Raw genomic sequence first — 26,380 nt, 5'->3', positions numbered from 1 at the left:
ATAACGGGTTATATGATAGGAGGGCGGGAATATAAAATAAGTATGTATGCGGATGACTTGCTTTTCACCCTGAATAACTTGAGGACATCTGTCCCCGCCCTCCTGCAGGAATTCGCTAGATACGGAAATGTCTCTGGCTTCCTGCTTAATGCCACCAAGTCAGAGGTACTAGGGATCAACTTGGAACAATCTGACAAGGACTGGTTAAGGGATTATAGCCCATTTCAGATAAAAGATAGATATCTTAAGTACCTGGGAGTTTATCTTGCTGTCTCCAACCAGGACATATTTGAGTCAAATTATGCAGCACTCCGACGTGAGGTTGCGGCCGACCTTTCTGCGTGGAAACATAAAAACATCTCATGGCTGGGACGGATTGGGGTGGTGAAGATGAATGTCCTCCCTAGACTGCTTTATCTACTCCAGACATTGCCCATTCCGCTCCCACATGCCTTCCTCCCACAGTTCCAAAATCTAATCGAGGAATACATCTGGCAGGGGACTAGAGCGAGGGTTAGTAGGCGGACGATGTACAAGACAAGAGGGGAGGGTGGTTTGGCCCTTCCAGACATAATACTTTACAGAAAAGCAGTAATTTTACAGAGAGTGGTCGAGTGGTGTCAGGGAAACCCACAAAAAGATTGGATTTCCACAGATAAAGAGATCCTCCAGGTTAGTGACCTGACACCATTACTGTGGACAAATAGCAAACACAGGCCCTCACAAATAATGGGGTTTCCCCTCTTGGAGGAGCTCTTTTTGACTTGGGATGCCACACTGCGGACTGACTCTCATGTTTCCACCCCAATCTCACCACTGACGCCTATCTTTGGCAATCCTGATTTGCCCTTACAATCTCGGGCGCCCTTGGAGGGGAATCCCCCCTTTGTTAATAAGGCGGCCAGCTTTGTCCATATGGGACGACTGAAAACGAAAGATGAAATCTTGTCAGACTACCCGGATCTCTCTTTGACTTGGTTTACCTACTTGCAAATAGGACACTTTATCAACACTCACAAACACAAGTTGCAACTGATGAGAGACCCCTCCCCCTTTGAATCTCTATGTACTCAAGGTATTGCGGTAGGACACTTGGTCTCCCGCGTCTATACTTTACTTCTACAGCCTAGAGACAGCCCCCTTCCAGACTACACAAGAGCTTGGCATCGGGAGCTGGACTCTGAGCTCTCTAGAGAGGCATGGCTGCGGATTTTCCGTGCCGTAAAGACATTGTCAGTCTCTGCTCGTGTGCAAGAATCGCACTATAAATTCCTAAGCCGGTGGTATCTCACACCGTCTAGACTCAGAGCAATCTACCCGAGAGCTTCAGAGAAGTGCTGGAGGGGGTGCGGTGGCACTGGTACGATCTTGCATATCTGGTGGGACTGTCCGCTCCTGCTGGACTTCTGGTCCTCTGTCTGGCGGGAGATGCAGAAACTACTTGACCTTGAAATTCCAAAAATCCCAGAAATTTTGCTATTTCATTTCCCTGACAAAATAGAAAATAAGCTTAAAAGGAGCCTCCTGATGCTGATGTTATCGGGGGCTAAGAACCTGATACCTCAACGATGGAAGTCCCCCCAGATACCTACCCTTGCGGACTGGAGACAAAATGTGCAAAATACACTCCTCTTGGAGAAATATCATTATGTGAAGACCGCGACAATGGATGCATACACGGAAATGTTGCTGCTATGGGAGGGCCCCGGAACAGAGAGATGAGTGAGAGTTCTGGAACTTGGGTTGGGAGGTGATCCTTGGGTGATGGATGTCCTGTGCCCTAATTTTTTTTTTTTTTTTTCTCTCTCATCCTCTCCTTACCCTTCCTGATATCTCTTTCCCCTTCACCTTCTCTTTACCCCTCCTAGTTTCTTCCCCTTCTTTCCTTTTCCCCTGCTTCTCATACAGCCACTGACCTGCCCCCGGTTCCCTCTAGTCCCCCCTGACTGTGTATATACTAGGGGGATTGGAGTACTTAGACTAGTGAGCTGTGCTGTGACCCGGGTAACACCTCGCATATCTGTATATCTTTCTTCTTTTAGACCTGAATTGTTTGTGTTTATATTTGTTACTTAAGCATCGTGTCTTTACCTTAAAAAGACATGTCATTAGTTGCTAGAAAATTCTTGAAAATGTATGTAAAGAGCTAATCATTTACCGACATCTTGTTTGACACCTCGCTAGTAGCAGACTGATGTTTTCTTCTATTTTACATAATGAGACCCATGTAATAGGGGTCTCTTAGACTGTTACATATTATTAACATCAGAATTTTTCTTTTATTTTACTTTCTTAATGGTGTAAAATGGTGTCTGTCATTGCAAATGTATCAATTGTATTATGAAAGTTTATTTTTCTCAATAAAGCTCTTTTAAAAATTAAAAAAAAATAAAAAAAAAATAAAAGAGCAAAGAGGAAGTCAAATGAATGTCACTGTGATCATGTGACTCCAACCGTTGCTGATTGTCTCGTGGGGGATTGCCTGTCTCGCAAGGCACATCCCCCAGTTGGATCCGCCAGAGTGTCTACAAGGAGGGGGCAGAACACAGTAAAAGTTAGGACGTTCCATGCCGTCCTAAAGGCTTTAAAGCACAGCTCTTTTAGGACAGCATGGGACGTCCTAACAATGTTAATGAGACATACACAAGTTAAAAAATAATAAAAATGCTGTATTCTCTCTTTAAAATGTGATAAAAGTATGTTTTTTTTGTCTATATTGGTATTATAAATTATAAGTTACTATAAATGGTGCTAGATTTTCTATTTTGTGTTTTTTTTGGGGACGGAGAACAGATGTTCTGTTTAAAAAAAATAAAAAATATATATATATATATATATATATATATATATATATATATATATATATATATATATTATGCTTGTGGGGTGTTGCATAACCTCCAATATACTGGTTGGATTTTTCCTTTTCCTTTTCATCTAATAAGCTTCTACCCCACATACAATTGTGCTTTTCTTTATAATTTTAAAATGTAACTTAAAGCGACAATGTACAATAAAAAAAAAATTCATGTAATGTGCTCCAAATGACTTACCTACTGCAGAGTATGAAATGTATGGTAAATTGTGCCTTTATGTTTATTTTTGTATTGGAAATGACTGGTTTTGCGCATTAAAACCATCATTCATTGTTCTCCAGGATATGCCCATTAATAGTCTGAGCCTGCAAGTAAAGTGGATCTGCTATTGTTATTTATGTTAGGCATGGAAATTCAAATTATGACTGGGGGGAGTTGAATTAGCACAACCTATTACTTCAGATACAAAATCTCTCTCTCCCCCTTAACCCCACTGAGAAATTAATTAGTGCTAGTGTCTCCTGTTTACATAGCATGTCTAAAGATTAAATTTTAAGTATAGGTATACAACAGGCAAATGTAGCTATTTCAAATAAAGGTAACAGAGCTGCTGTTTGCAAGCAATTAAATATACTCCAATAGGTAAAATGGAAGATTTGAAACATATTAAACAGAGGACATTTGTTGCGTACAATGACTCTTTAACAGCTTTAATGTACCCTTTTTTATATAAAGAAGGTTTTTTAGTATGATCAAATACTTGCTACTTATTCAGTGTAAATTCTCTAAAAAGTGCTATATACAGCACATGCATATTAATATTATAAACATAGTAATTTTAAATATGGAATCAATTGTATGTCCCAACTAACATCATTGTGTGATTGGCCTTTTTTTTACGCACAAATGTATAAAAACCTGTATTTTTTTTATTGGCTTTAATAAATATAAAGTAGATATCAGGACAAGCTAGAAAGGGATCCGTAATGCCTATATTCAACCATATGGATATGCTAAATTACAGTATTCTGCTAGGTGTGGTCAACGTTTAAAATCTCACATTTACTCTTTTAGTCAGTGGTAATATTGGTCAATGTTGATGTGTTTTTTAATCCTCGACCATGTGATTAATTCAGGAATTATTTTCAGCATATAGTTGGTGCTGTTATCCTATAAAAAAAAGTATATATCTCTTTTTGTTTCAGGTCATTCAAACAGTTAGTGCTATTGACAAAGATGATCCAAGGAATGGACACTTTTTCTTTTATAGTCTTCTTCCTGAAATGGCCAACAATCCCAACTTCACAATCAAAAACAATGAAGGTAAAAAAATATATATATCATTTAATACATTAAAGGGACACTGTACACTAGATGTTTATTTGCATAAATGTTTTGTAGTTTGTCCATTTATATAGCCCATCTTGGAGTGTTATTGTAACAATGTATAGTTTTGCTTATTTTTTTAATAACATTGTGCTGATTTTTTACTTCTAACCAAGCCCCAAAGTGTCAGATGTAGACCCAAGTCTACAGACTCCTGCTGCTTTTGTTTGTGTAATGGGTCTTTTCATATTCAGGGGGAGGAGGGTCTTTTCTTCCTGCTTTCTCAGCCCCTTTCAGTGGGTATCTCAGTCTAACCTCATCAACCAACAGTGCAAAACTGGGAGCTTCTAAGTAAGTTTTTAAAAGGTTTTATACTGGATTTTTAGATCAGTATCTCTTCTTTTATAGTAGTGTCTATTACATGAAGTTATATGTAAATTGGTGTATACTGTTCCTTTAAGGATCAATTGCCTTAGAATCCCACAAAGAGCTGCATTAAAGAGATATAAAACTCAAACATATGTTTTGTGATTCAGAGCATACAATTTCAAAAAAATTCTAATTTACTTCCATTATCAAATTTTCTTCATTCTCATTGTATTCTTTGTTGAAGAGATACCTAGGTAGGGTGTGTGGAGCACTACATGGCAGCAAATAGTACTGCCATGTAGTGCTCTTGCAAATGGATAATATTTTTGCAATTCTGCTGCCATGAAGTGCTCCAGATACTGCTTTTCAAAAAAAGATACTAAGAGAACAAAGACATTTTGATTTTAATTTTACAAAAATTAATTTATATAATTGCATGCTCTATCTGCATCATTTTTTGGGGTTCCATGTTCCTTTAGCTGATTAATAGGAATTAACCACCAGTTAATTTGTAACTGAGTTTATATATAATACAATTAATTGAAATAAGTTGTAGCATGTTTGAAAGTCTTGCATTTTCTTTAACATCACACTTATGTAACTCATTCTTTTTTCTTTTAAGTTTATCTTCAAAGTGGTTCTCATTTTTATTCTAAGTTGACCCTTGGGTAAGGCCAATGAGAAGCTAATGTAGCTACACTTTTAGTTTAGTACTTACCAGTACTTTGTCCTATGGGACTTAAGGATAGAACTTAAAGGGACATTAAACCCACATTTTTTCTTTCATTTTTCAGATAGAGAATACCATTTTAAACAACTTTCTAATTTACTTCTATTATCTAATTTACTTCATTCTCTTGATATTCTTTCCTGAAAAGCATATCTAGATAGGCTGAGTAGCTTCTGATTGGTGGCTGCACATAGATGCCTCACTGTGTGCATTGCTATTTCTTTAACTAAAGATATCTAAAGAATAAAGCAAATTAGATAAAAGAAGTGAATTGGAATGTTGTTTAAAATTGTATTCTCTGTCTGAATTATGAAAGAAAATTTTGGGGTTTAATGTCCCTTTAAGTAAATATTTACTTGAGCACAGATAACCAGTATCTCCGTTATTTTGACTGAATCACCTCTGCTCAGGTGGGAATTTTCTACATTGCTTGTTTGTTGTTATTCCCAGAAGACAATATGGAACAGCCTTCTTAGATGAAAGTGTGGTTTAAATATTTGATGTGCTCTTTTAGTATATTTCTCTAAAGATGAGAAGAAAAAAGACTTTCTATGATATTCAAAATAAGTTGTTTTTCTGAACGTTTTTAAGAATGGCAGAACTATACACTCACACACTGCCACTAGTGTCTCTTAATCCAGATTCTTGTGTTCTTAATAAAGTTTTGATGTTTGAACTAATGGCCTATCTATAGATGAAATGTAAATGTTCCTTAGTAAGGAAAGAAATTGAGACTTTTTTTATGCAACTAAAGTACAGTAAATAAATTGCATTAAATATCTTTACATTTTTAAAACATTTATTTTTTCATATTAAAGGAATATGAAATCTTTATTGTTTTCTTTCCTTATTCAGATAGAGCATACAATTTTGAACAACTTTTTCCTTTACTTCTATTATCTAATGTGCTTAATTCTTTTGTTATCCTTTCTTGAAAAGAATACCTAGAAAGCCTTAGAAACACAGAACTGGCTGCTAATTGGCGGCTGCACATATATGTCTCATGTCATTGGCTTACCAATGTGTCAAGCTAGCTCCCAGTAATGCATTGCTGCTCATTCAATAAAGGATAGCAAGAGAATGAAACAAAATTGATAATGGAAAGTTGTTAAAAAATATTACATATATTATATTTGAATCATGAAGAAAAGTGTTTCATGTCCCTTTAATGTTTATATATTTTCTCTGCATGAACTGCTAATATATTAGAACACAAAATAATTTTCATAGTTTATAGATTAATGTTTGAGATATTTGTTTCTAGTATTTTTTTCAATTTATAATAGTGTTACACATATCTCAAAATAAGGTGGCATTGAGTAGGTTTTTATAAAAACAGCAAATTACACTTTAAGAAGTAGGGACATTATTATTATTATTATTATTTATTTGTATAGCGCCGCCAAATTCCGTAGCGCTGGGTACAATGATGGGGGTATATAATGAAAAAGATTTGTGATACAATACAAAACATAACAAGACTAAACAAATCTAGTACAGGAGGAAAAGGGCCATGCTCCAGAGAGCTCACAGTCTATAGGTTTAGGGTGCAGAGACATAAGGTTGGGGTAGCTTGTTACATCGGTTGTATTTGCAGCAGTGAGTCAGGCAGTTCATGTACATGTATTAGCTTGGTTTGGATGCGGGATGGAGGAGAGATGGTAAGCCTCTCAGAATAGGTGAGTTTTCAAGGATCTTCTGAAGCTATACAAGGTTGGATACAGTCTGATGGAGCGGGGTAGAGAGTTCCAGAGGACATTGACCAAAACAAACTACCCTAAACAGATTCCAACCTCCCTCATTCCTTTTTAATCCTCGTGTAAATTTGCCATAACGCCATATTCTGAGAACAGTTATATAGCATGTAATTTGTTATACAGAGGACAGTTATATACTATGCAATTCCACACACAGGTGATAGCAATGCAGTTTGCAGCCACACTCAACTCTAGTTAAAACCACTCATGAGTGACTGACTAAATGAGAGAATGTCTGTGTGAATCAAAGTAATAGCAAACTACCCTAATGAAATTTAATTATGCACCAGTAAAGTACTAAGGACATTTGTGTGTGTGCGGGGGGGGGGGGAGCATAATGCCATAATATTCTATACATAAGCAGTATCATTTGTGAGAAGACAGCTGACATTTTAAAGACAATAGAAACAAATATCTATATCTGTTCTAACTGGTGGTGGTGGTGGTGGTGTGTGTGTGTGTGTGTGGGGGGGGGGGGGGGATAATGGTGCATTATTTTAAATGAAATCTGAAAATACCACTCAGTGTAGAGGTTTGAAATATTTCAGATGCATAAAGGTGCCTCAGTGCTGTGAATGTAATGGGGCTAGATCGAGCAAAACTTTTTCCAACCTTCAGCCTGATATCTTCATAAATTGTGGACAAACAGCATGCTGTAAGCTTAGCAAGGCCCATGAGCTTAATTTTTTATAGAACATGTGTAGAAGCAACTTTCCAGTAGTGAAAATGTAGAACAGTACAGCTTAATGATTCAAAAATACCTAAGCATATGAAACAGGAGAACTTAGTAAATGTAGACCCATTCGCTATTGAACTAGATAATAGCAAAACAGATTTCCTGATGACTAATTTAATGATGATAAATCTATGTTTGATTATCTGGGTAATTTTAATATTTTTGTTTTCTGTAAAAAAATAAATGTCTCTGATGTCTGGTGCTGTTTTAAGTTTTTTGAGGTAAAATATTCTTCATTTCTTCACTAACTAGTGATGCACACATTTACAAGATTAGACTACTACATAGTTATGCGAATACAGGTCAGACCTTTGGTTAATAAAAAAATGTGCCCCAATTGCCCCCCAAATAAAGAGAACAGTTAATTAATCTAAAATAAAAAGATGAGCATCTTTATTTTTTATTTTTTTTAAATCTCATGAAGCAGTTATAAGGGTTTAAAGTGAGAGGATGTGGGGGTGTTAAAAAAATGGCACTCATAGTGCCTTTACATTGAGGTGAATGGAGACAGTGTTTTACTGTAAATATATATGTATATGGTTATATAAATATATATTTACGTGATAATACGTGTATATACACATATAAACACATAAATATATAGATATATATTCATATACACATATATTTTTTATTTTGCTGCCCAGTGCTGCACGAATTGCCTACTGCGCTGCGGTAGGTACTTTGCAGTGTCTGACTGCATGAGAACGAGGCTTCCATTGGATACTATGAAAGCATGCTCTTGTAAGGTCGCGTTTGAATTGCGCCTAACTTGTAATACCAGCACACAATTGCGCTCCACTTGTAATCTAAGCCATTATGAGGGTTTTTCCCACTCTTTGTCCCAGAAAGAAACTCTTGGGAAAATGCTCCTTCTGATGCTTTTGATACAATTAAAAACAATATTTAAAATAAATAAAAAATGTTTTTTTTTAATGAAAAATGTCTGCTATTGTAGTTAATCAAATCCTATTAATAATCTTGTAGTGACACAAATTAATAGGCCAGTAAGCCCTGGAACCATTACCTATGTTTCTCTCAGTATAATAAAAACAGTAGTATCATATACTAACATACCGGAGCATAAAATGGGCTTACAAATAAACGGCCCTAAACATTCATCCCTTGTTCAGATACAGTATTTTGCATACAGAACTGAAAAATCAAGTTAATAGCATAGTAGGCCTTCATTTTGGCCTATGGGTCATAATGCTGGAGAAGCCTGTTTTAGATTTTACATTCTCTACATAATTCTCCCATCTCTTTGCCTCTCTAGTGATATATTCGTTTTATAGCATTATCATTATAAATAAAGTAACTGTTTAGCATTGCATAAACCGTTAGTGCTTTATAAACAAGGAAATAACAACACTACTACTACTTATAGCAATAATACTGGAAATGATGAAGACAGAAATAAAAGCAAAAATAAACTAACTGGGCTAGGATGAGAAATAATGATGAGTGCTGTTTTTAAGCGATATTCTTTCAATCCATGAATCCAGATCTTTTTAGCAATTATTGTACTTTATTTTTACATTATTATATAGAAAGCACTTTTGGTCATATACAGCAGACAAGGTTTGGATGACTCTCATATAGTGTAAAGGTCATAATAACATTTTAAAATGTTCAAATAATTGTCTAAGTTCATTGTCTTCCATAGGAATAACAGGGTAATTACATTGACAATTATCTAAAGTTCAGGTTTTCTTAAAAGGAAAAGCGATAGATTGGATTTCACTTTAACATTATGTGTTAAACAATTAACTTTAATAATGAATCATAATGCTAATTGCCTCAATAGCAACTTAAGCACAATGCCAACAGTGTCATGATGTAGAAATTCTGTATATGCATGAATATATACTGTATATATATATATATATATATATATATATATATAATATAACAAGATAAAAAGACTGCGCTATCCTAATGTTGTTAAATAAAATATTGTAATATTATAAATAACAGATATGCATAAATACATAAGAATGAATACTAAACAATATATAATAAATACTTGCACAATTGAATTATTCAAAATAATAAAAAGTACATGAATAGTTATATTCAGAAAAAAAGGCAGCTGAACTGAATAGTTTCGTGAAGATTCCCACTTTATCTTCACTACATGAATATAGAAAAAAAGTATTTTGTTCTGCGCCAAATCTCTGTGGACATATAATATATATTGCAGGGGAAGAAACTCCCCTATATCTATACACTTACTTAGAAAACCTCAATCGATATGAGGTAAGTAATCACCCTTGGAATGAAAATCCACGTAGATCTCAGCAGCTCCTATTAATTGGATCCGTTCCAATGGGGACCTGAAGCTGTATTCACCTATTGCTGTATTCTGAGGCAATGATTACGATCCTCTCCGAAAACGTAAAAGGCTCATGCAATATAAAGGGAGACAAAAAGACAGAGGTACCAAAATAGTGAAGTATGTTTATTAAGTTCCCCACAATACAGGTACCCCCAAGGTCTCCCACTCACACTTAAAAACCTCAATCTTATGAGGTAAGTAAAAGCATATATGCCACGATAGTCAAAGATAAGATCATAAGAAAGGCCTCAAAGTAACCCAAATGTATCCGTACAGCGTCCCTGACGCGTTTCAAAGTCTCCTTCTTCCTCAGAGGGATAGAAGTACGTGATAACTTACATTAGTTTGATTCCAACATTTAAAACCGGCACCATGTTTGTACATCGTAATTCTCGCCTTCTGATTGGCCGAGATTCTCAACCGGTCATTGGATAGTTCATTCAGACGCGTGATTGGTCCCAAAATCACATGTGATAGTCATGTGATACCATTACAAGTGCTAGCCAGATTTTTTAAGGTGGACAAATCACGCACTGAATGAAAAAACACAGCAATAGGATAAAATTACATATTGAAAGTAAGTGCAAGTGAATTAATAGCTAGCAAATACAAACAAATAAGGGTGATTACTACAAAATTTAAAACACTATACATTAAACATTAAAATGATATAGAATAAGTATTAGTGACTGCATTATGCATATTAAAATATAAATAATAATATAAAAGATACGAGGTAAAGTACATACAAAATTAGTTAGAAAACTTATTTTAAAAGATTAGATATCAATATATTATTCAATTAAAATATATGTACATATATATATTTATATTCAAAATTCAGAATTCGAATAATTAGCATAATAAATATTTAAAAATATAGATATAAAAAAAAGAATAACAAAATCAGAGCAAACAGCTAAAACAGCTAAAACAGCTAAAGGTGAACATATAAAATAGCAGGAAATTATACCAGAAAGGCTGCTAGATCGATGTCTTTATTGAGACCCCTAGGTATTTTGGTCTCCAAAGTGTGGATCCAATATGTTTCACGTTTCCTTAGGGTCAGTTCTCTATCCACATTTGGTACAGAAGTAATAAATTCAATAATTGTACCCTTTAGACAAGATGGATCTTTATTATGACAATGCATATAGTGAACAGAAAGATTATGTGATCTTTCACCGTTCTTAATGTTGGTTATGTGTTCCAACAAACGTTTTTTATAGGGGCGTGTCGTGCGACCTATATATTGCAGGCCACACCCACATTGAAGTAGATACACCACAAATTCTGACCTGCAGTTCACAAGTGCATTTATCTCCACTTCTTTGTTATTGGAGTTTGAAATAACTTTTTTGGTCACTTTATTTCCTGAATAGTGGTGACTACATGACACACAATTTGCCCTATTACACTTGAAGAAGCCAGTGGATCTTTTATCTAGCCAATTTTGCTTACTGTTTGGCTTTTTTAATTTACTCGGAGCTAATATTGATTTTAAATTTTTGTTCTTCCTAAATACCACATTTGGTCCATTATTGGTAACCTCATTAAGAAGATTATCCTTCTTTAAAATGTGCCAGTGTTTCTTAAATATATTTTTGATATCTATTGCTCCCTCACTGTAGGTTGTGATCATACTCACCCCAAAGTCCTTTTTATTTTTATTTTCCACACTAATAGCAGATCTTGATTCTACAGATTGAGAAGTTTTATTGGCCCCACCTAGTAGTACTTCCCTATTTAAATCCCTCGCTCTATTGTAAGCTGAATCTATTGTTTTATTGGGGTATCTCTTGGATTTAAATTTATTTTTCAAAATTACTGCTTCTTTTTCAAAATCCTCTATTTTACTGCAGTTTCTCCTGACACGCTGAAATTGGCCAAATGGAATGTTCTTTATCCAACTAGGGTTGTGGCAGCTCTTAGCGTGCAGGTACCCATTGCTATCAGTTGGTTTTTTGTATAGCTTACTTAGGATTTTGTCATTCTGATGATATAAAATGAGATCTAGGAATTCAATTTCATCACAAATTACTTTATGTGTAAATGTGAGGTTATACTCATTAGTGTTAATAAAATTTATGAATTCATTAAGAGATTCATTATCACCTTTCCAGATGAGTAAAACATTGTCTATAAATCTCATCCATGTTATTATATTCTCAGAAAATGGATTATTTGTCCAAATCTGTAATTTCTCCCAAAAACCCATATACAGGTTAGCGAAACTGGGGGCAAATTTTGTGCCCATCGCAGTTCTGCTAACCTGTAAGAAAAACTCTTCGTTAAAACAAAAATAATTTCTTTCTAAAATAAATTTGATAGACTCTAAAAGAAATTCTTTCCTGGTGTCCTCTAGAGTGGTCCTTGAGTCAAGCCAGAATCTAATAGCCCTTAGACCCAGATTATGCGGGATGTTAGTGTACAGTGCACTTACATCAAGTGAGACCCACTTATAATCCGGTTTCCACTCAATATTTGAGATTTTTTGGAGAGTATGGGGCGGATCTTTTAAAAAGGATTTTAATAGAGGTACAAGTGGTTGTAGATAAGTATCTACAAATTCAGAAAGTTTCGTGGTCATGGAGCCAATCCCAGAAACGATTGGTCTACCTGGTGGACATGTCGCATGTTTGTGAATTTTAGGCAGATGATAAAATACTGCCACTTTTGGATATTTGTTATCAAGAAATTTCCACTCATTTTCATTAAGAACTTTCTGATATTTGGCAGTGTCCAATAGAGATTTATATTCCCTAAGGAATATATCTGTAGGATCAGAGTGTATTTTTCTATAGGTGGCAGTATCGTTTAGAAGCCTATATGCTTCTACCATGTAATCAGATCTATTTTGAATTATAATACTGCCTCCCTTATCTGCCTCTCTTATGACAATTTCTCTATCTTTTTTTTAGAGATTCAAGTGTCTGTTTATCTTTCAATGATAGATTGTCTTTTCTAATTTTGTAATTTTTACATAAATTAGTTAGATCTTCTTCCACCAGGTTCACAAAAACTGGGATAAAATTCCCCTTAGAGTGGACTGGAAAATAAGTGGAAAGTGGTTTAAAGTCTGTATGCTTATCATATGTAAGAGAGACTGTTGTAGTTTCATCAGAAAAGGATGCTATATTTGTATCAGCTAATTCCTCTAGGGCCAAGATGGCTTCCAGATCTTGATCATTTAATTTTGCTGGATCCAGATAATTCAAATGTGTTGATCTTTCTTTTTTTGATTTTTCAAAATGACGTTTTAAGGTCAATTTTCGAATATACTTGTGAAGGTCTATGAATAAATTAAATGAATTGGGGCCCTTAGTGGGCACAAACGACAGACCTTTTTTTAAAATATCTAATTCCCTAGAGGAAAAAACCTTATCCGAAAGATTAAAAATCTTTACCAACTCATCTTTGTGTTCTGTCAGTATGTTATTGATTTTGTTCTTTTGGAGTTGTATTCTCTTTCCTGCTCTACAGCCTCTTCTTCTTCTTCCCATCTTCTTTTTTGTTGTTTTGATGCTACCCTTCTCCATTGAGGCATTTCTGGATCGGTATAATTTAGGCATTCTTTTTCTTGCCTTCCTTTTCTTGGGGGCGACCGGAATGGATTTTTTCCTTGGTTCCCGCCTAAAAAATGGTGGTGATTATATTGATTGCCATTTTTATTTTGTTGTTTATATTGTTGTTTCTCCGGGGTTGGATCATATGATATAGGTTTAAATCTGTTGACTGATTGAAAACCATTATGATTATACCCTACTCCTTCTTTAGTATAACTTTTTAGTCTCTGATGTCTTCTATCATTCCCATAGGTATGATTACTACCTTTTTTGGGTATAGCCCCAGTGTTTGGATGTTGGTAATACATCCTATTGTTAGATTTTATTTTATGTGAATTCCCACCAACAGGATTATTATTATGATTATTTCCCTTTATATTTTTATTATTGGTGGATCTTGAATCTCCATAGAATTGTTTCTCTTTCATCTTCATCTCTTTTTGTTTTTCATTAAATTTGATGAAGTTACTAAAATCCTTGTTTATTGCAAAGTCGGGAGAATAGATACATTCATCTAGATCTCTTTCATCACCAATGACTCTCTGAATCCTTATATCTGGCTCTTCTAGCCATAATTCCTCGTCATTAGGTTCTACTCCTTGTTCCATATTTTCACTGCTATTTTTAGTCTGTTCCTGATTTCTTTTAAATTGATAATCTCTCAGGAATTTATTCTTTTTCTTAATTTCCACTGACTTCTCAAATATGTCAATTTTACGTTTATTATTTATATCCAACTCTTTATAGTAAACGTCTCCTTTGAACAGATTTAGTTTCTCCCTTATATCTCTGATATGATTAGATAGGGTTTCTACTTTTTTGTTCCTGTATTTAATAAAAATATCAATAAAAGTAAAAGAACATGTTTCCATAGCTGCTTCCCATTCAGTGAGCAGTTCAATCTCTGATTCCTCAAAGATTGGAGTTTTATCCATCTTTAGACCTTTCGGTATCAAGAGATATTTCTTATATCTCTCTAAATTATTGCTATCATGCCAATTAAGTAACTGCTTTTTACTCAATTTTTCCAGTTTCTCAAAAAGTCTTTTGGGGTCAGTAAGAGCTAAATTTCCCTCTAAAGTTAGTTGCTCCTCTGAAATAGATAAATTTCTATTTTTTGTAGTGGGATCAAAATAAGCCCCATATTCAAAATTGGACATTATGGATATAAATAAAAGTGAAAAACTAATTTGATATGTTAAAGAATAATATATATATATGTATATACTTTTTATATAGTTATTAAATATATATTATGTCTAAATGTAAAACGTACTAGAAGCAATTTATGTACATTAAAAAATAGCAGAATGCAGTCACAAACTAGATACTATAATACAACCTAAAATGACATATAAATATTTACATATCCAAAATTTTAGATGAAAAATAAAAATATATAATTAGATATAAATATAAACTTAAACACCAAGCAACAAAAGGATTGCAGCAGAATTACAATAGGGACAAAATTACAATATAACAAGATAAGAAGACTGCCCTATCCTAATGTTGTTAAATAAAATGTTGTAATATTATAAATAACAGATATGCATAAATACATAAGAATGAATACTAAACAATATATAATAAATACTTGCACAGTTGAATTATTAAAAATAATAAAAAGTCCATGAATAGTTATATTCAGAAAAAAAGGCAGCTGAACTGAATAGTTTCGTGAAGATTCCCACTTTATCTTCACTACATGAATATAGAAAAAAAGTCTTTTGTTCTGCGCCAAATCTCTGTGGACATATAATATATATTGCAGGGGAAGAAACTCCCCTATATCTATACACTTACTTAGAAAACCTCAATCGATATGAGGTAAGTAATCACCCTTGGAATGAAAATCCACGTAGATCTCAGCAGCTCCTATTAATTGGATCCGTTCCAATGGGGACCTGAAGCTGTATTCACCTATTGCTGTATTCTGAGGCAATGATTACGATCCTCTCCGAAAACGTAAAAGGCTCATGCAATATAAAGGGAGACAAAAAGACAGAGGTACCAAAATAGTGAAGTATGTTTATTAAGTTCCCCACAATACAGGTACCCCCAAGGTCTCCCACTCACACTTAAAAACCTCAATCTTATGAGGTAAGTAAAAGCATATATGCCACGATAGTCAAAGATAAGATCATAAGAAAGGCCTCAAAGTAACCCAAATGTATCCATACAGAGTCCCTGACGCGTTTCAAAGTCTCCTTCTTCCTCAGAGGGATAGAAGTACGTGATAACTTACATTAGTTTGATTCCAACATTTAAAACCGGCACCATGTTTGTACATCGTAATTCTCGCCTTCTGATTGGCCGAGATTCTCAACCGGTCATTGGATAGTTCATTCAGACGCGTGATTGGTCCCAGTCATGTGATACCATTACAAGTGCTAGCCAGATTTTTTAAGGTGGACAAATCACGCACTGAATGAAAAAAACACAGCAATAGGATAAAATTACATATTGAAAGTAAGTGCAAGTGAATTAATAGCCAGCAAATACAAACAAATAAGGGTGATTACTACAAAATTTAAAACACTATACATTAAACATTAAAATGATATAGAATAAGTATTAGTGACTGCATTATGCATATTAAAATATAAATAATAATATAAAAGGTACGAGGTAAAGTACATACAAAATTAGTTAGAAAACTTATTTTAAAAGATTAGATATCAATATATTATTCAATTAAAATATATGTACATATATATATTTATATTCAAAATTCAGAATTCGAATAATTAGCATAATAAATATTTAAAAATATATATATAAAAAAAAGAATAACAAAATCAGAGCAAACAGCTAAAACAGCTAAAACAGCTAAAGGTGAACATATAAAATAGCAGGAAATTATACCAGAAAGGCTGCTAGATCGATGTCTTTATTGAGACATATTAAGTGTGGATCCAATATGTTTCACGTTTCCTTAGGGTCAGTTCTCTATCCACATTTGGTACAGAAGTAATAAATTCAATAATTGTACCCTTTAGACAAGATGGATCTTTATTATGACAATGCATATAGTGAACAGAAAGATTATGTGATCTTTCACCGTTCTTAATGTTGGTTATGTGTTCCAACAAACGTTTTTTATAGGGGCGTGTCGTGTGACCTATATATTGCAGGCCACACCCACATTGAAGTAGATACACCACAAATTCTGACCTGCAGTTCACAAGTGCATTTATCTCCACTTCTTTGTTATTGGAGTTTGAAATAACTTTTTTGGTCACTTTATTTCCTGAATAGTGGTGACTACATGACACACAATTTGCCCTATTACACTTGAAGAAGCCAGTGGATCTTTTATCTAGCCAATTTTGCTTACTGTTTGGCTTTTTTAATTTACTCGGAGCTAATATTGATTTTAAATTTTTGTTCTTCCTAAATACCACATTTGGTCCATTATTGGTAACCTCATTAAGAAGATTATCCTTCTTTAAAATGTGCCAGTGTTTCTTAAATATATTTTTGATATCTATTGCTCCCTCACTGTAGGTTGTGATCATACTCACCCCAAAGTCCTTTTTATTTTTATTTTCCACACTAATAGCAGATCTTGATTCTACAGATTGAGAAGTTTTATTGGCCCCACCTAGTAGTACTTCCCTATTTAAATCCCTCGCTCTATTGTAAGCTGAATCTATAGTTTTATTGGGGTATCTCTTGGATTTAAATTTATTTAAATTACTGCTTATTTTTCAAAATCCTCTATTTTACTGCAGTTTCTCCTGACACGCTGAAATTGGCCAAATGGAATGTTCTTTATCCAACTAGGGTTGTGGCAGCTCTTAGCGTGCAGGTACCCATTGGTATCAGTTGGTTTTTTGTATAGATTACTTAGGATTTTGTCATTCTGATGATATAAAATGAGATCTAGGAATTCAATTTCATCACACCTTACTTTATGTGTAAATGTGAGGTTATACTCATTAGTGTTAATAAAATGTATGAATTCATTAAGAGATTCATTATCACCTTTCCAGATGAGTAAAACATCGTCTATAAATCTCATCCATGTTATTATATTCTCAGAAAATGGATTATTTGTCCAAATCTGTAATTCCTCCCAAAAACCCATATACAGGTTAGCGAAACTGGGGGCAAATTTTGTGCCCATCGCAGTTCCGCTAACCTGTAAGAAAAACTCTTCGTTAAAACAAAAATAATTTCTTTCTAAAATAAATTTGATAGACTCTAAAAGAAATTCTTTCCTGGTGTCCTCTAGAGTGGTCCTTGAGTCAAGCCAGAATCTAATAGCCCTTAGACCCAGATTATGCGGGATGTTAGTGTACAGTGCACTTACATCAAGTGAGACCCACTTATAATCCGGTTTCCACTCAATATTTGAGATCTTTTGGAGAGTATGGGGCGTATCTTTTAAAAAGGATTTTAATAGAGGTACAAGTGGTTGTAGATAAGTATCTACAAATTCAGAAAGTTTCGTGGTCATAATAATCATAATAATAATCCTGTTGGTGGGAATTCACATAAAATAAAATCTAACAATAGGATGTATTACCAACATCCAAACACTGGGGCTATACCCAAAAAAGGTAGTAATCATACCTATGGGAATGATAGAAGACATCAGAGACTAAAAAGTTATACTAAAGAAGGAGTAGGGTATAATGGTTTTCAATCAGTCAACAGATTTAAACCTATATCATATGATCCAACCCCGGAGAAACAACAATATAAACAACAAAATAAAAATGGCAATCAATATAATCACCACCATTTTTTAGGGGGGAACCAAGGAAAAAATCCATTCCGGTCGCCCCCAAGAAAAGGAAGGCAAGAAAAAGAATGCCTAAATTAAACCGATCCAGAAATGCCTCAATGGAGAAGGGTAGCTTCAAAACAACAAAAAAAGAAGATTGGAAGAAGAAGAAGAGGCTGTAGAGCAGGAAAGAGAATACAACTCCAAAAGAACAAAATCAATAACATATTGACAGAATACAAAGATGAGTTGGTAAAGATTTTTAATCTTTCGGATAAGGTTTTTTCCTCTAGGGAATTAGATATTTTAAAAAAAGGTCTGTCGTTTGTGCCCACTAAGGGCCCCAATTCATTAAATTTATTCATAGACCTTCACAAGTATATTCGAAAATTGACCTTAAAACGTCATTTTGAAAAATCAAAATAAGAAAGATCAACACATTTGAATTATTTGGATCCAGCAAAATTAAATGATCAAGATCTGGAAGCCATCTTGGCCCTAGAGGAATTAGCTGATACAAATATAGCATCCTTTTCTGATGAAACTACAACAGTCTCTCTTACATATGGTAAGCATACAGACTTTAAACCACTTTCCACTTATTTTCCAGTCCACTCTAAAGGGAATTTTATCCCAGTTTTTGCGAACCTGGTGGAAGAAGATCTAACTAATTTATGTAAAAATTACAAAATTAGAAAAGACAATCTATCATTGAAAGATAAACAGACACTTGAATCTCTAAAAAAAGATAGAGAAATTGTCATAAGAGAGGCAGATAAGGGAGGCAGTATTATAATTCAAAATAGATCTGATTACATGGTAGAAGCATATAGGCTTCTAAACGATACTGCCACCTATAGAAAAATACACTCTGATCCTACAGAGATATTCCTTAGGGAATATAAATCTCTATTGGACACTGCCAAATATCAGAAAGTTCTTAATGAAAATGAGTGGAATTTTCTTGATAACAAATATCCAAAAGTGGCAATATTTTATCATCTGCCTAAAATTCACAAACATGCGACATGTCCACCAGGTAGACCAATCGTTTCTGGGATTGGCTCCATGACCATGAAACTTTCTGAATTTGTAGATACTTATCTACAACCACTTGTACCTCTATTAAAATCCTTTTTAAAAGATACGCCCCATACTCTCCAAAAAATCTCAAATATAGAGTGGTCCTTGAGTCAAGCCAGAATCTAATAACCCTTAGACCCAGATTATGTGGGATGTTAGTGTACAGTGTACTTACATCAAGTGAGACCCACTTATAATCCGGTTTCCACTCAATATTTGAGATTTTTTGGAGAGTATGGGGCGTATCTTTTAAAAAGGATTTTAATAGAGGTACAAGTGGTTGTAGATAAGTATCTACAAATTCAGAAAGTTTCGTGGTCATAATAATCATAATAATAATCCTGTTGGTGGGAATTCACATAAAATAAAATCTAACAATAGGATGTATTACCAACATCCAAACACTGGGGCTATACCCAAAAAAGGTAGTAATCATACCTATGGGAATGATAGAAGACATCAGAGACTAAAAAGTTATACTAAAGAAGGAGTAGGGTATAATCATAATGGTTTTCAATCAGTCAACAGATTTAAACCTATATCATATGATCCAACCCCGGAGAAACAACAATATAAACAACAAAATAAAAATGGCAATCAATATAATCACCACCATTTTTTAGGGGGGAACCAAGGAAAAAATCCATTCCGGTCGCCCCCAAGAAAAGGAAGGCAAGAAAAAGAATGCCTAAATTATACCGATCCAGAAATGCCTCAATGGAGAAGGGTAGCATCAAAACAACAAAAAAGAAGATGGGAAGAAGAAGAAGAGGCTGTAGAGCAGGAAAGAGAATACAACTCCAAAAGAACAAAATCAATAACATACTGACAGAACACAAAGATGAGTTGGTAAAGATTTTTAATCTTTCGGATAAGGTTTTTTCCTCTAGGGAATTAGATATTTTAAAAAAAGGTCTGTCGTTTGTGCCCACTAAGGGCCCCAATTCATTTAATTTATTCATAGACCTTCACAAGTATATTTGAAAAATTGACCTTAAAACGTCATTTTGAAAAATCAAAAAAAGAAAGATCAACACATTTGAATTATCTGGATCCAGCAAAATTAAATGATCAAGATCTGGAAGCCATCTTGGCCCTAGAGGAATTAGCTGATACAAATATAGCATCCTTTTCTGATGAAACTACAACAGTCTCTCTTACATATGGTAAGCATACAGACTTTAAACTACTTTCCATTTATTTTCCAGTCCACTCTAAGGGGAATTTTATCCCAGTTTTTGCGAACCTGGTGGAAGAAGATCTAACTAATTTATGTAAAAATTACAAAATTAGAAAAGACAATCTATCTTTGAAAGATAAACAGACACTTGAATCTCTAAAAAAAGATAGAGAAATTGTCATAAGAGAGGCAGATAAGGGAGGCAGTATTATAATTCAAAATAGATCTGATTACATGGTAGAAGCATATAGGCTTCTAAACGATACTGCCACCTATAGAAAAATACACTCTGATCCTACAGAGATATTCCTTAGGGAATATAAATCTCTATTGGACACTGCCAAATATCAGAAAGTTCTTAATGAATATGAGTGGAAATTTCTTGATAACAAATATCCAAAAGTGGCAGTATTTTATCATCTGCCTAAAATTCACAAACATGCGACATGTCCACCAGGTAGACCAATCGTTTCTGGGATTGGCTCCATGACCACGAAACTTTCTGAATTTGTAGATACTTATCTACAACCACTTGTACCTCTATTAAAATCCTTTTTAAAAGATCCGCCCCATACTCTCCAAAAAATCTCAAATATTGAGTGGAAACCGGATTATAAGTGGGTCTCACTTGATGTAAGTGCACTGTACACTAACATCCCGCATAATCTGGGTCTAAGGGCTATTAGATTCTGGCTTGACTCAAGGACCACTCTAGAGGACACCAGGAAAGAATCTATCAAATTTATTTTAGAAAGAAATTATTTTTGTTTTAATGAGTTTTTCTTACAGGTTAGTGGAACTGCGATGGGCACAAAATTTGCCCCCAGTTTCGCTAACCTGTATATGGGTTTTTGGGAGGAATTACAGATTTGGACAAATAATCAATTTTCTGAGAATATAATAACATGGATGAGATTTATAGATGATGTTTTACTCATCTGGAAAGGTGATAATGAATCTCTTAATGAATTCATAAATTTTATTAACACTAATGAGTATAACCTCACATTTACACATAAAGTAAGTTGTGATGAAATTGAATTCCTAGATCTCATTTTATATCATCAGAATGACAAAATCCTAAGTAAGCTATACAAAAAACCAACTGATAGCAATGGGTACCTGCACGCTTAGAGCTGCCACAATCTTAGTTGGATAAAGAACATTCCATTTGGCCAATTTCAGCGTGTCAGGAGAAACTGCAGTAAAATAGAGGATTTTGAAAAATAAGCAGTAATTTAAATAAATTTAAATCCAAGAGATACCCCAATAAAACAATAGATTCAGCTTACAATAGAGCGAGGGATTTAAATAGGGAAGTACTACTAGGTGGGGCCAATAAAACTTCTCAATCTGTAGAATCAAGATCTGCTATTAGTGTGGAAAATAAAAATAAAAAGGACTTTGGGGTGAGTATGATCACAACCTACAGTGAGGGAGCAATAGATATCAAAAATATATTTAAGAAACACTGGCACATTTTAAAGAAGGATAATCTTCTTAATGAGGTTACCAATAATGGACCAAATGTGGTATTTAGGAAGAACAAAAATTTAAAATCAATATTAGCTCCGAGTAAATTAAAAAAGCCAAACAGTAAGCAAAATTGGCTAGATAAAAGATCCACTGGCTTCTTCAAGTGTAATAGGGCAAATTGTGTGTCATGTAGTCACCACTATTCAGGAAATAAAGTGACCAAAAAAGTTATTTCAAACTCCAATAACAAAGAAGTGGAGATAAATGCACTTGTGAACTGCAGGTCAGAATTTGTGGTGTATCTACTTCAATGTGGGTGTGGCCTGCAATATATAGGTCGCACGACACGCCCCTATAAAAAACGTTTGTTGGAACACATGACCAACATTAAGAACGGTGAAAGATCACATAATCTTTCTGTTCACTATATGCATTGTCATAATAAAGATCCATCTTGTCTAAAGGGTACAATTATTGAATGTATTACTTCTGTACCAAATGTGGATAGAAAACTGACCCTAAGGAAACGTGAAACATATTGGATCCACACTTTGGAGACCAAAATACCTAGGGGTCTCAATAAAGACATCGATCTAGCAGCCTTTCTGGTATAATTTCCTGCTATTTTATATGTTCACCTTTAGCTATTTTAGCTGTTTTAGCTGTTTGCTCTGATTTTGTTATTCTTTTTTTTATATATATATTTTTAAATATTTATTATGCTAATTATTCGAATTCTGAATTTTGAATATAAATATATATATGTACATATATTTTAATTGAATAATATATTGATATCTAATCTTTTAAAATAAGTTTTCTAACTAATTTTGTATGTACTTTACCTCGTACCTTTTATATTATTATTTATATTTTAATATGCATAATGCAGTCACTAATACTTATTCTATATCATTTTAATGTTTAATGTATAGTGTTTTAAATTTTGTAGTAATCACCCTTATTTGTTTGTATTTGCTAGCTATTAATTCACTTGCACTTACTTTCAATATGTAATTTTATCCTATTGCTGTGTTTTTTCATTCAGTGCGTGATTTGTCCACCTTAAAAAATCTGGCTAGCACTTGTAATGGTATCACATGACTATCACATGTGATTTTGGGACCAATCACGCGTCTGAATGAACTATCCAATGACCAGTTGAGAATCTCGGCCAATCAGAAGGCGAGAATTACGATGTACAATCATGGTGCCGGTGTTCTGTGAAGGGACCTAACTTTGTAAAACAGCGAACCATGTCACTTCCTGTGACGTTTCATCAGCTGTTGCTCTCAGTTTGAGCCTAATACGCATGCGTGGCAGATTCTTCACATTCTTGGGCGCATACGTAACGGTATAAATATTTTCAATTGTGAAATGCTGAAACCATTGTATAGCGCATGTGTGGGCTTTTCTATCACAAATGGGGGTGTTTTATTGAACGATGTTTATTGAACACTGTACATTATGCTGTGAAACAAATAAATGTATAGTTATTTATAAATATTTATTTATATATAAGTTAAAAACATACAAACATTAAAAGCACTAACATGAAAACATGTTTATTCCTCCCTGCATGACAAACAGCCACTCGGATATCGCCACTGCATATCGTATTTCACAGTAAATATAAAGTCAAGTGCTTTGAATGTTTCTATGTTTTTAACTTATATATAAATAAATATGTATAAATAACTATACATTTATTTCTGTTTCACAGCATAATGTACAGTGTTCAATAAACATAGTTCAATAAAACACCCCCATTTGTGATAGAAAAGTCCACGCATGCGCTATACAATGGTTTCATAATTTCACAATTGTAAAGAGTTTTACCGTTACGTATGTGCCCAGGAATGTGAAGAATCTGCCATGCATGCGTATTAGGCTCAAACTGAGAGCAACAGCTGATGAAACGTCACAGGAAGTGACATGGTTCGCTGTTTTACAAAGTTCGGTCCCTTCACAGAACACCGGTTTTAAATGTTGGAATCAAACTAATGTAAGTTATCACGTACTTCTATCCCTCTGAGGAAGAAGGAGACTTTGAAACGCGTCAGGGACGCTGTACGGATACATTTGGGTTACTTTGAGGCCTTTCTTATGATCTTATCTTTGACTATCGTGGCATATATGCTTTTACTTACCTCATAAGATTGAGGTTTTTAAGTGTGAGTGGGAGACCTTGGGGGTACCTGTATTGTGGGGAACTTAATAAACATACTTCACTATTTTGGTACCTCTGTCTTTTTGTCTCCCTTTATATTGCATGAGCCTTTTACGTTTTCGGAGAGGATCGTAATCATTGCCTCAGAATACAGCAATAGGTGAATACAGCTTCAGGTCCCCATTGGAACGGATCCAATTAATAGGAGCTGCTGAGATCTATGTGGATTTTCATTCCAAGGGTGATTACTTACCTCATATCGATTGAGGTTTTCTAAGTAAGTGTATAGATATAGGGGAGTTTCTTCCCCTGCAATATATATTATATGTCCACAGAGATTTGGCGCAGAACAAAAGACTTTTTTTCTATATATATATATATATATATATATACATTAGCGGTATGAAATCTGTTGGCGCTCTACCAATAACTGATAATATATATATATATATATATATATATATATATATTACCACTTAATGAGAAAGAATTGAGCAAACATTGTTTGTCAATCACAGAAGAACACAGGCTGCACTCAGTTACCAAAAGCTTTATTACTATATGTGTTTAACTAATCAGACCAGTTTGTCTGTTCTCCACCCTAATTCCTAGCTGCAAATACTTGCATAAAAACAATACATGCACCACAGGCTATGCACGCTTGCAGAGCACTCATTCTATTTCACAGTGCTCAGTTGCAAAATTCGTAGAAATACCTTGGTACTCTTAAATACTTGTATTTATACCACAAACTTAGCATAGGATCAAAATTGCCAAAATACAATATTAAAGTGTGGGGCCCCAGCACTGTTACAATTATACCATCCTTGAAACCAGGCTCATAAGTGTTAATACACGCTGTGGTATAGTACTAGCGAGTGATACTATAGTCCCGCTGAAAATGATATTATCCAGTTTAAAGTAAGTGTCTTTTGGCTCCACAGTGTAAATAGGCAAACAGTACTGTTATTCAGAAATCCCTGCTGTGGGAACGCTGTATGTGCAGTGTTCAGACAGATCCAGGCTGTACATATATTACCGCAAGACTTTTAAGCCTAACATCGGACGAGGCCCCGATACTCAGCCCTTTGTGGGAGGGGAGAAACGCGTCATGACTGAGGATTCATGTGACGTAACAGCCAACTAAGGGACTGTGGACACACTGTGAAAGGAGAACGCTGAAGTGCAGTTTGTGGGTAAGCAAGTGAAGAAGACAAATGGTACAAAGGACTCCCGCATCGGACCGCTTCCTTGATAAGGTACTTGGGATGTTGGAAGTTGGTTAGGCTTAAATTGTTTTTATGCAAGTATTTGCAGCTAGGAATTAGGGTGGAGAACAGACGATCTGGTCTGATTAGTTAAACACATATAGTAATAAAGCTTTTGGTAACTGAGTGCAGCCTGTGTCCTTCTTTGATTGACAAACAATGTTTGCTCAATTCTTTCTCATTAAGTGGTAATATACTTTGGGATAGCTAGCACTGTTATGTAAGCATTGGGAATAGAGAAAAATGTGTGCACCTCTATATTTTATTTTGTTTGCTGCATATATATATATATATATATATATATACATTACTAATATTTTATATTTATATATATTTATCTATATAGAGAGGATATATTAGGGATGTGCATTTGGATCCACTCGTCAGGATCCAAATGCGGAATTAAGCAGCGGCTCATGGCCTTCGGATATTCTCATAATCGGATTGATTCCTGTAAAAGATCCCCACACTAAGATCTGTGCAAATCCAGGTATTAGAGAGGGTTTCTTTTACAAGAATTAGTCCGGCTATGAAAATGTTCATAGGGTATGAGCCACTGCTTAAGTCCATATTCGGATCCTGACAAAGAATCCGAATGCAGTTCCCTAATATCTATATCTATTTATCTATTTTAGCACATTAAGGCACCTATTTATTAAAGGTCTTGCAGACCTGATCCGTCAGTGCGGATCAGGTCCGCAAGACCACGCTAAATGCGGAGAGCAATACGCTCTCCGCATTTAACATTGCACCAGCAGCTCACAAGAGCTGCTGGTGCAACGCCACCCCCTGCAGACTCGCCAGCAGGGAGGTGTCAATCAACCCTATCG

General features: G+C 34.5%; 1 protein-coding gene across 1 annotated transcript in view; it reads left to right on the top strand.

Annotated features, from left to right (window-relative positions):
* CDH8 (cadherin 8) overlaps positions 1 to 26,380 on the top strand; it is a 658,573-nt gene that overhangs the window by 548,034 nt on the left and 84,159 nt on the right. The window contains exon 10 of the mRNA XM_053699570.1: positions 4,022 to 4,139. Coding sequence (XP_053555545.1) covers positions 4,022 to 4,139 — 118 coding nt within the window. The remainder of the gene's footprint in view (positions 1 to 4,021; positions 4,140 to 26,380) is intronic.

Source organism: Bombina bombina, chromosome 1, assembly GCF_027579735.1.
Source record: "Bombina bombina isolate aBomBom1 chromosome 1, aBomBom1.pri, whole genome shotgun sequence".
NCBI lineage: Eukaryota > Metazoa > Chordata > Amphibia > Anura > Bombinatoridae > Bombina > Bombina bombina.
The sequence above is the reverse complement of the archived record's forward strand: the minus strand, read 5'-3'. Positions and strand labels throughout refer to the sequence as shown.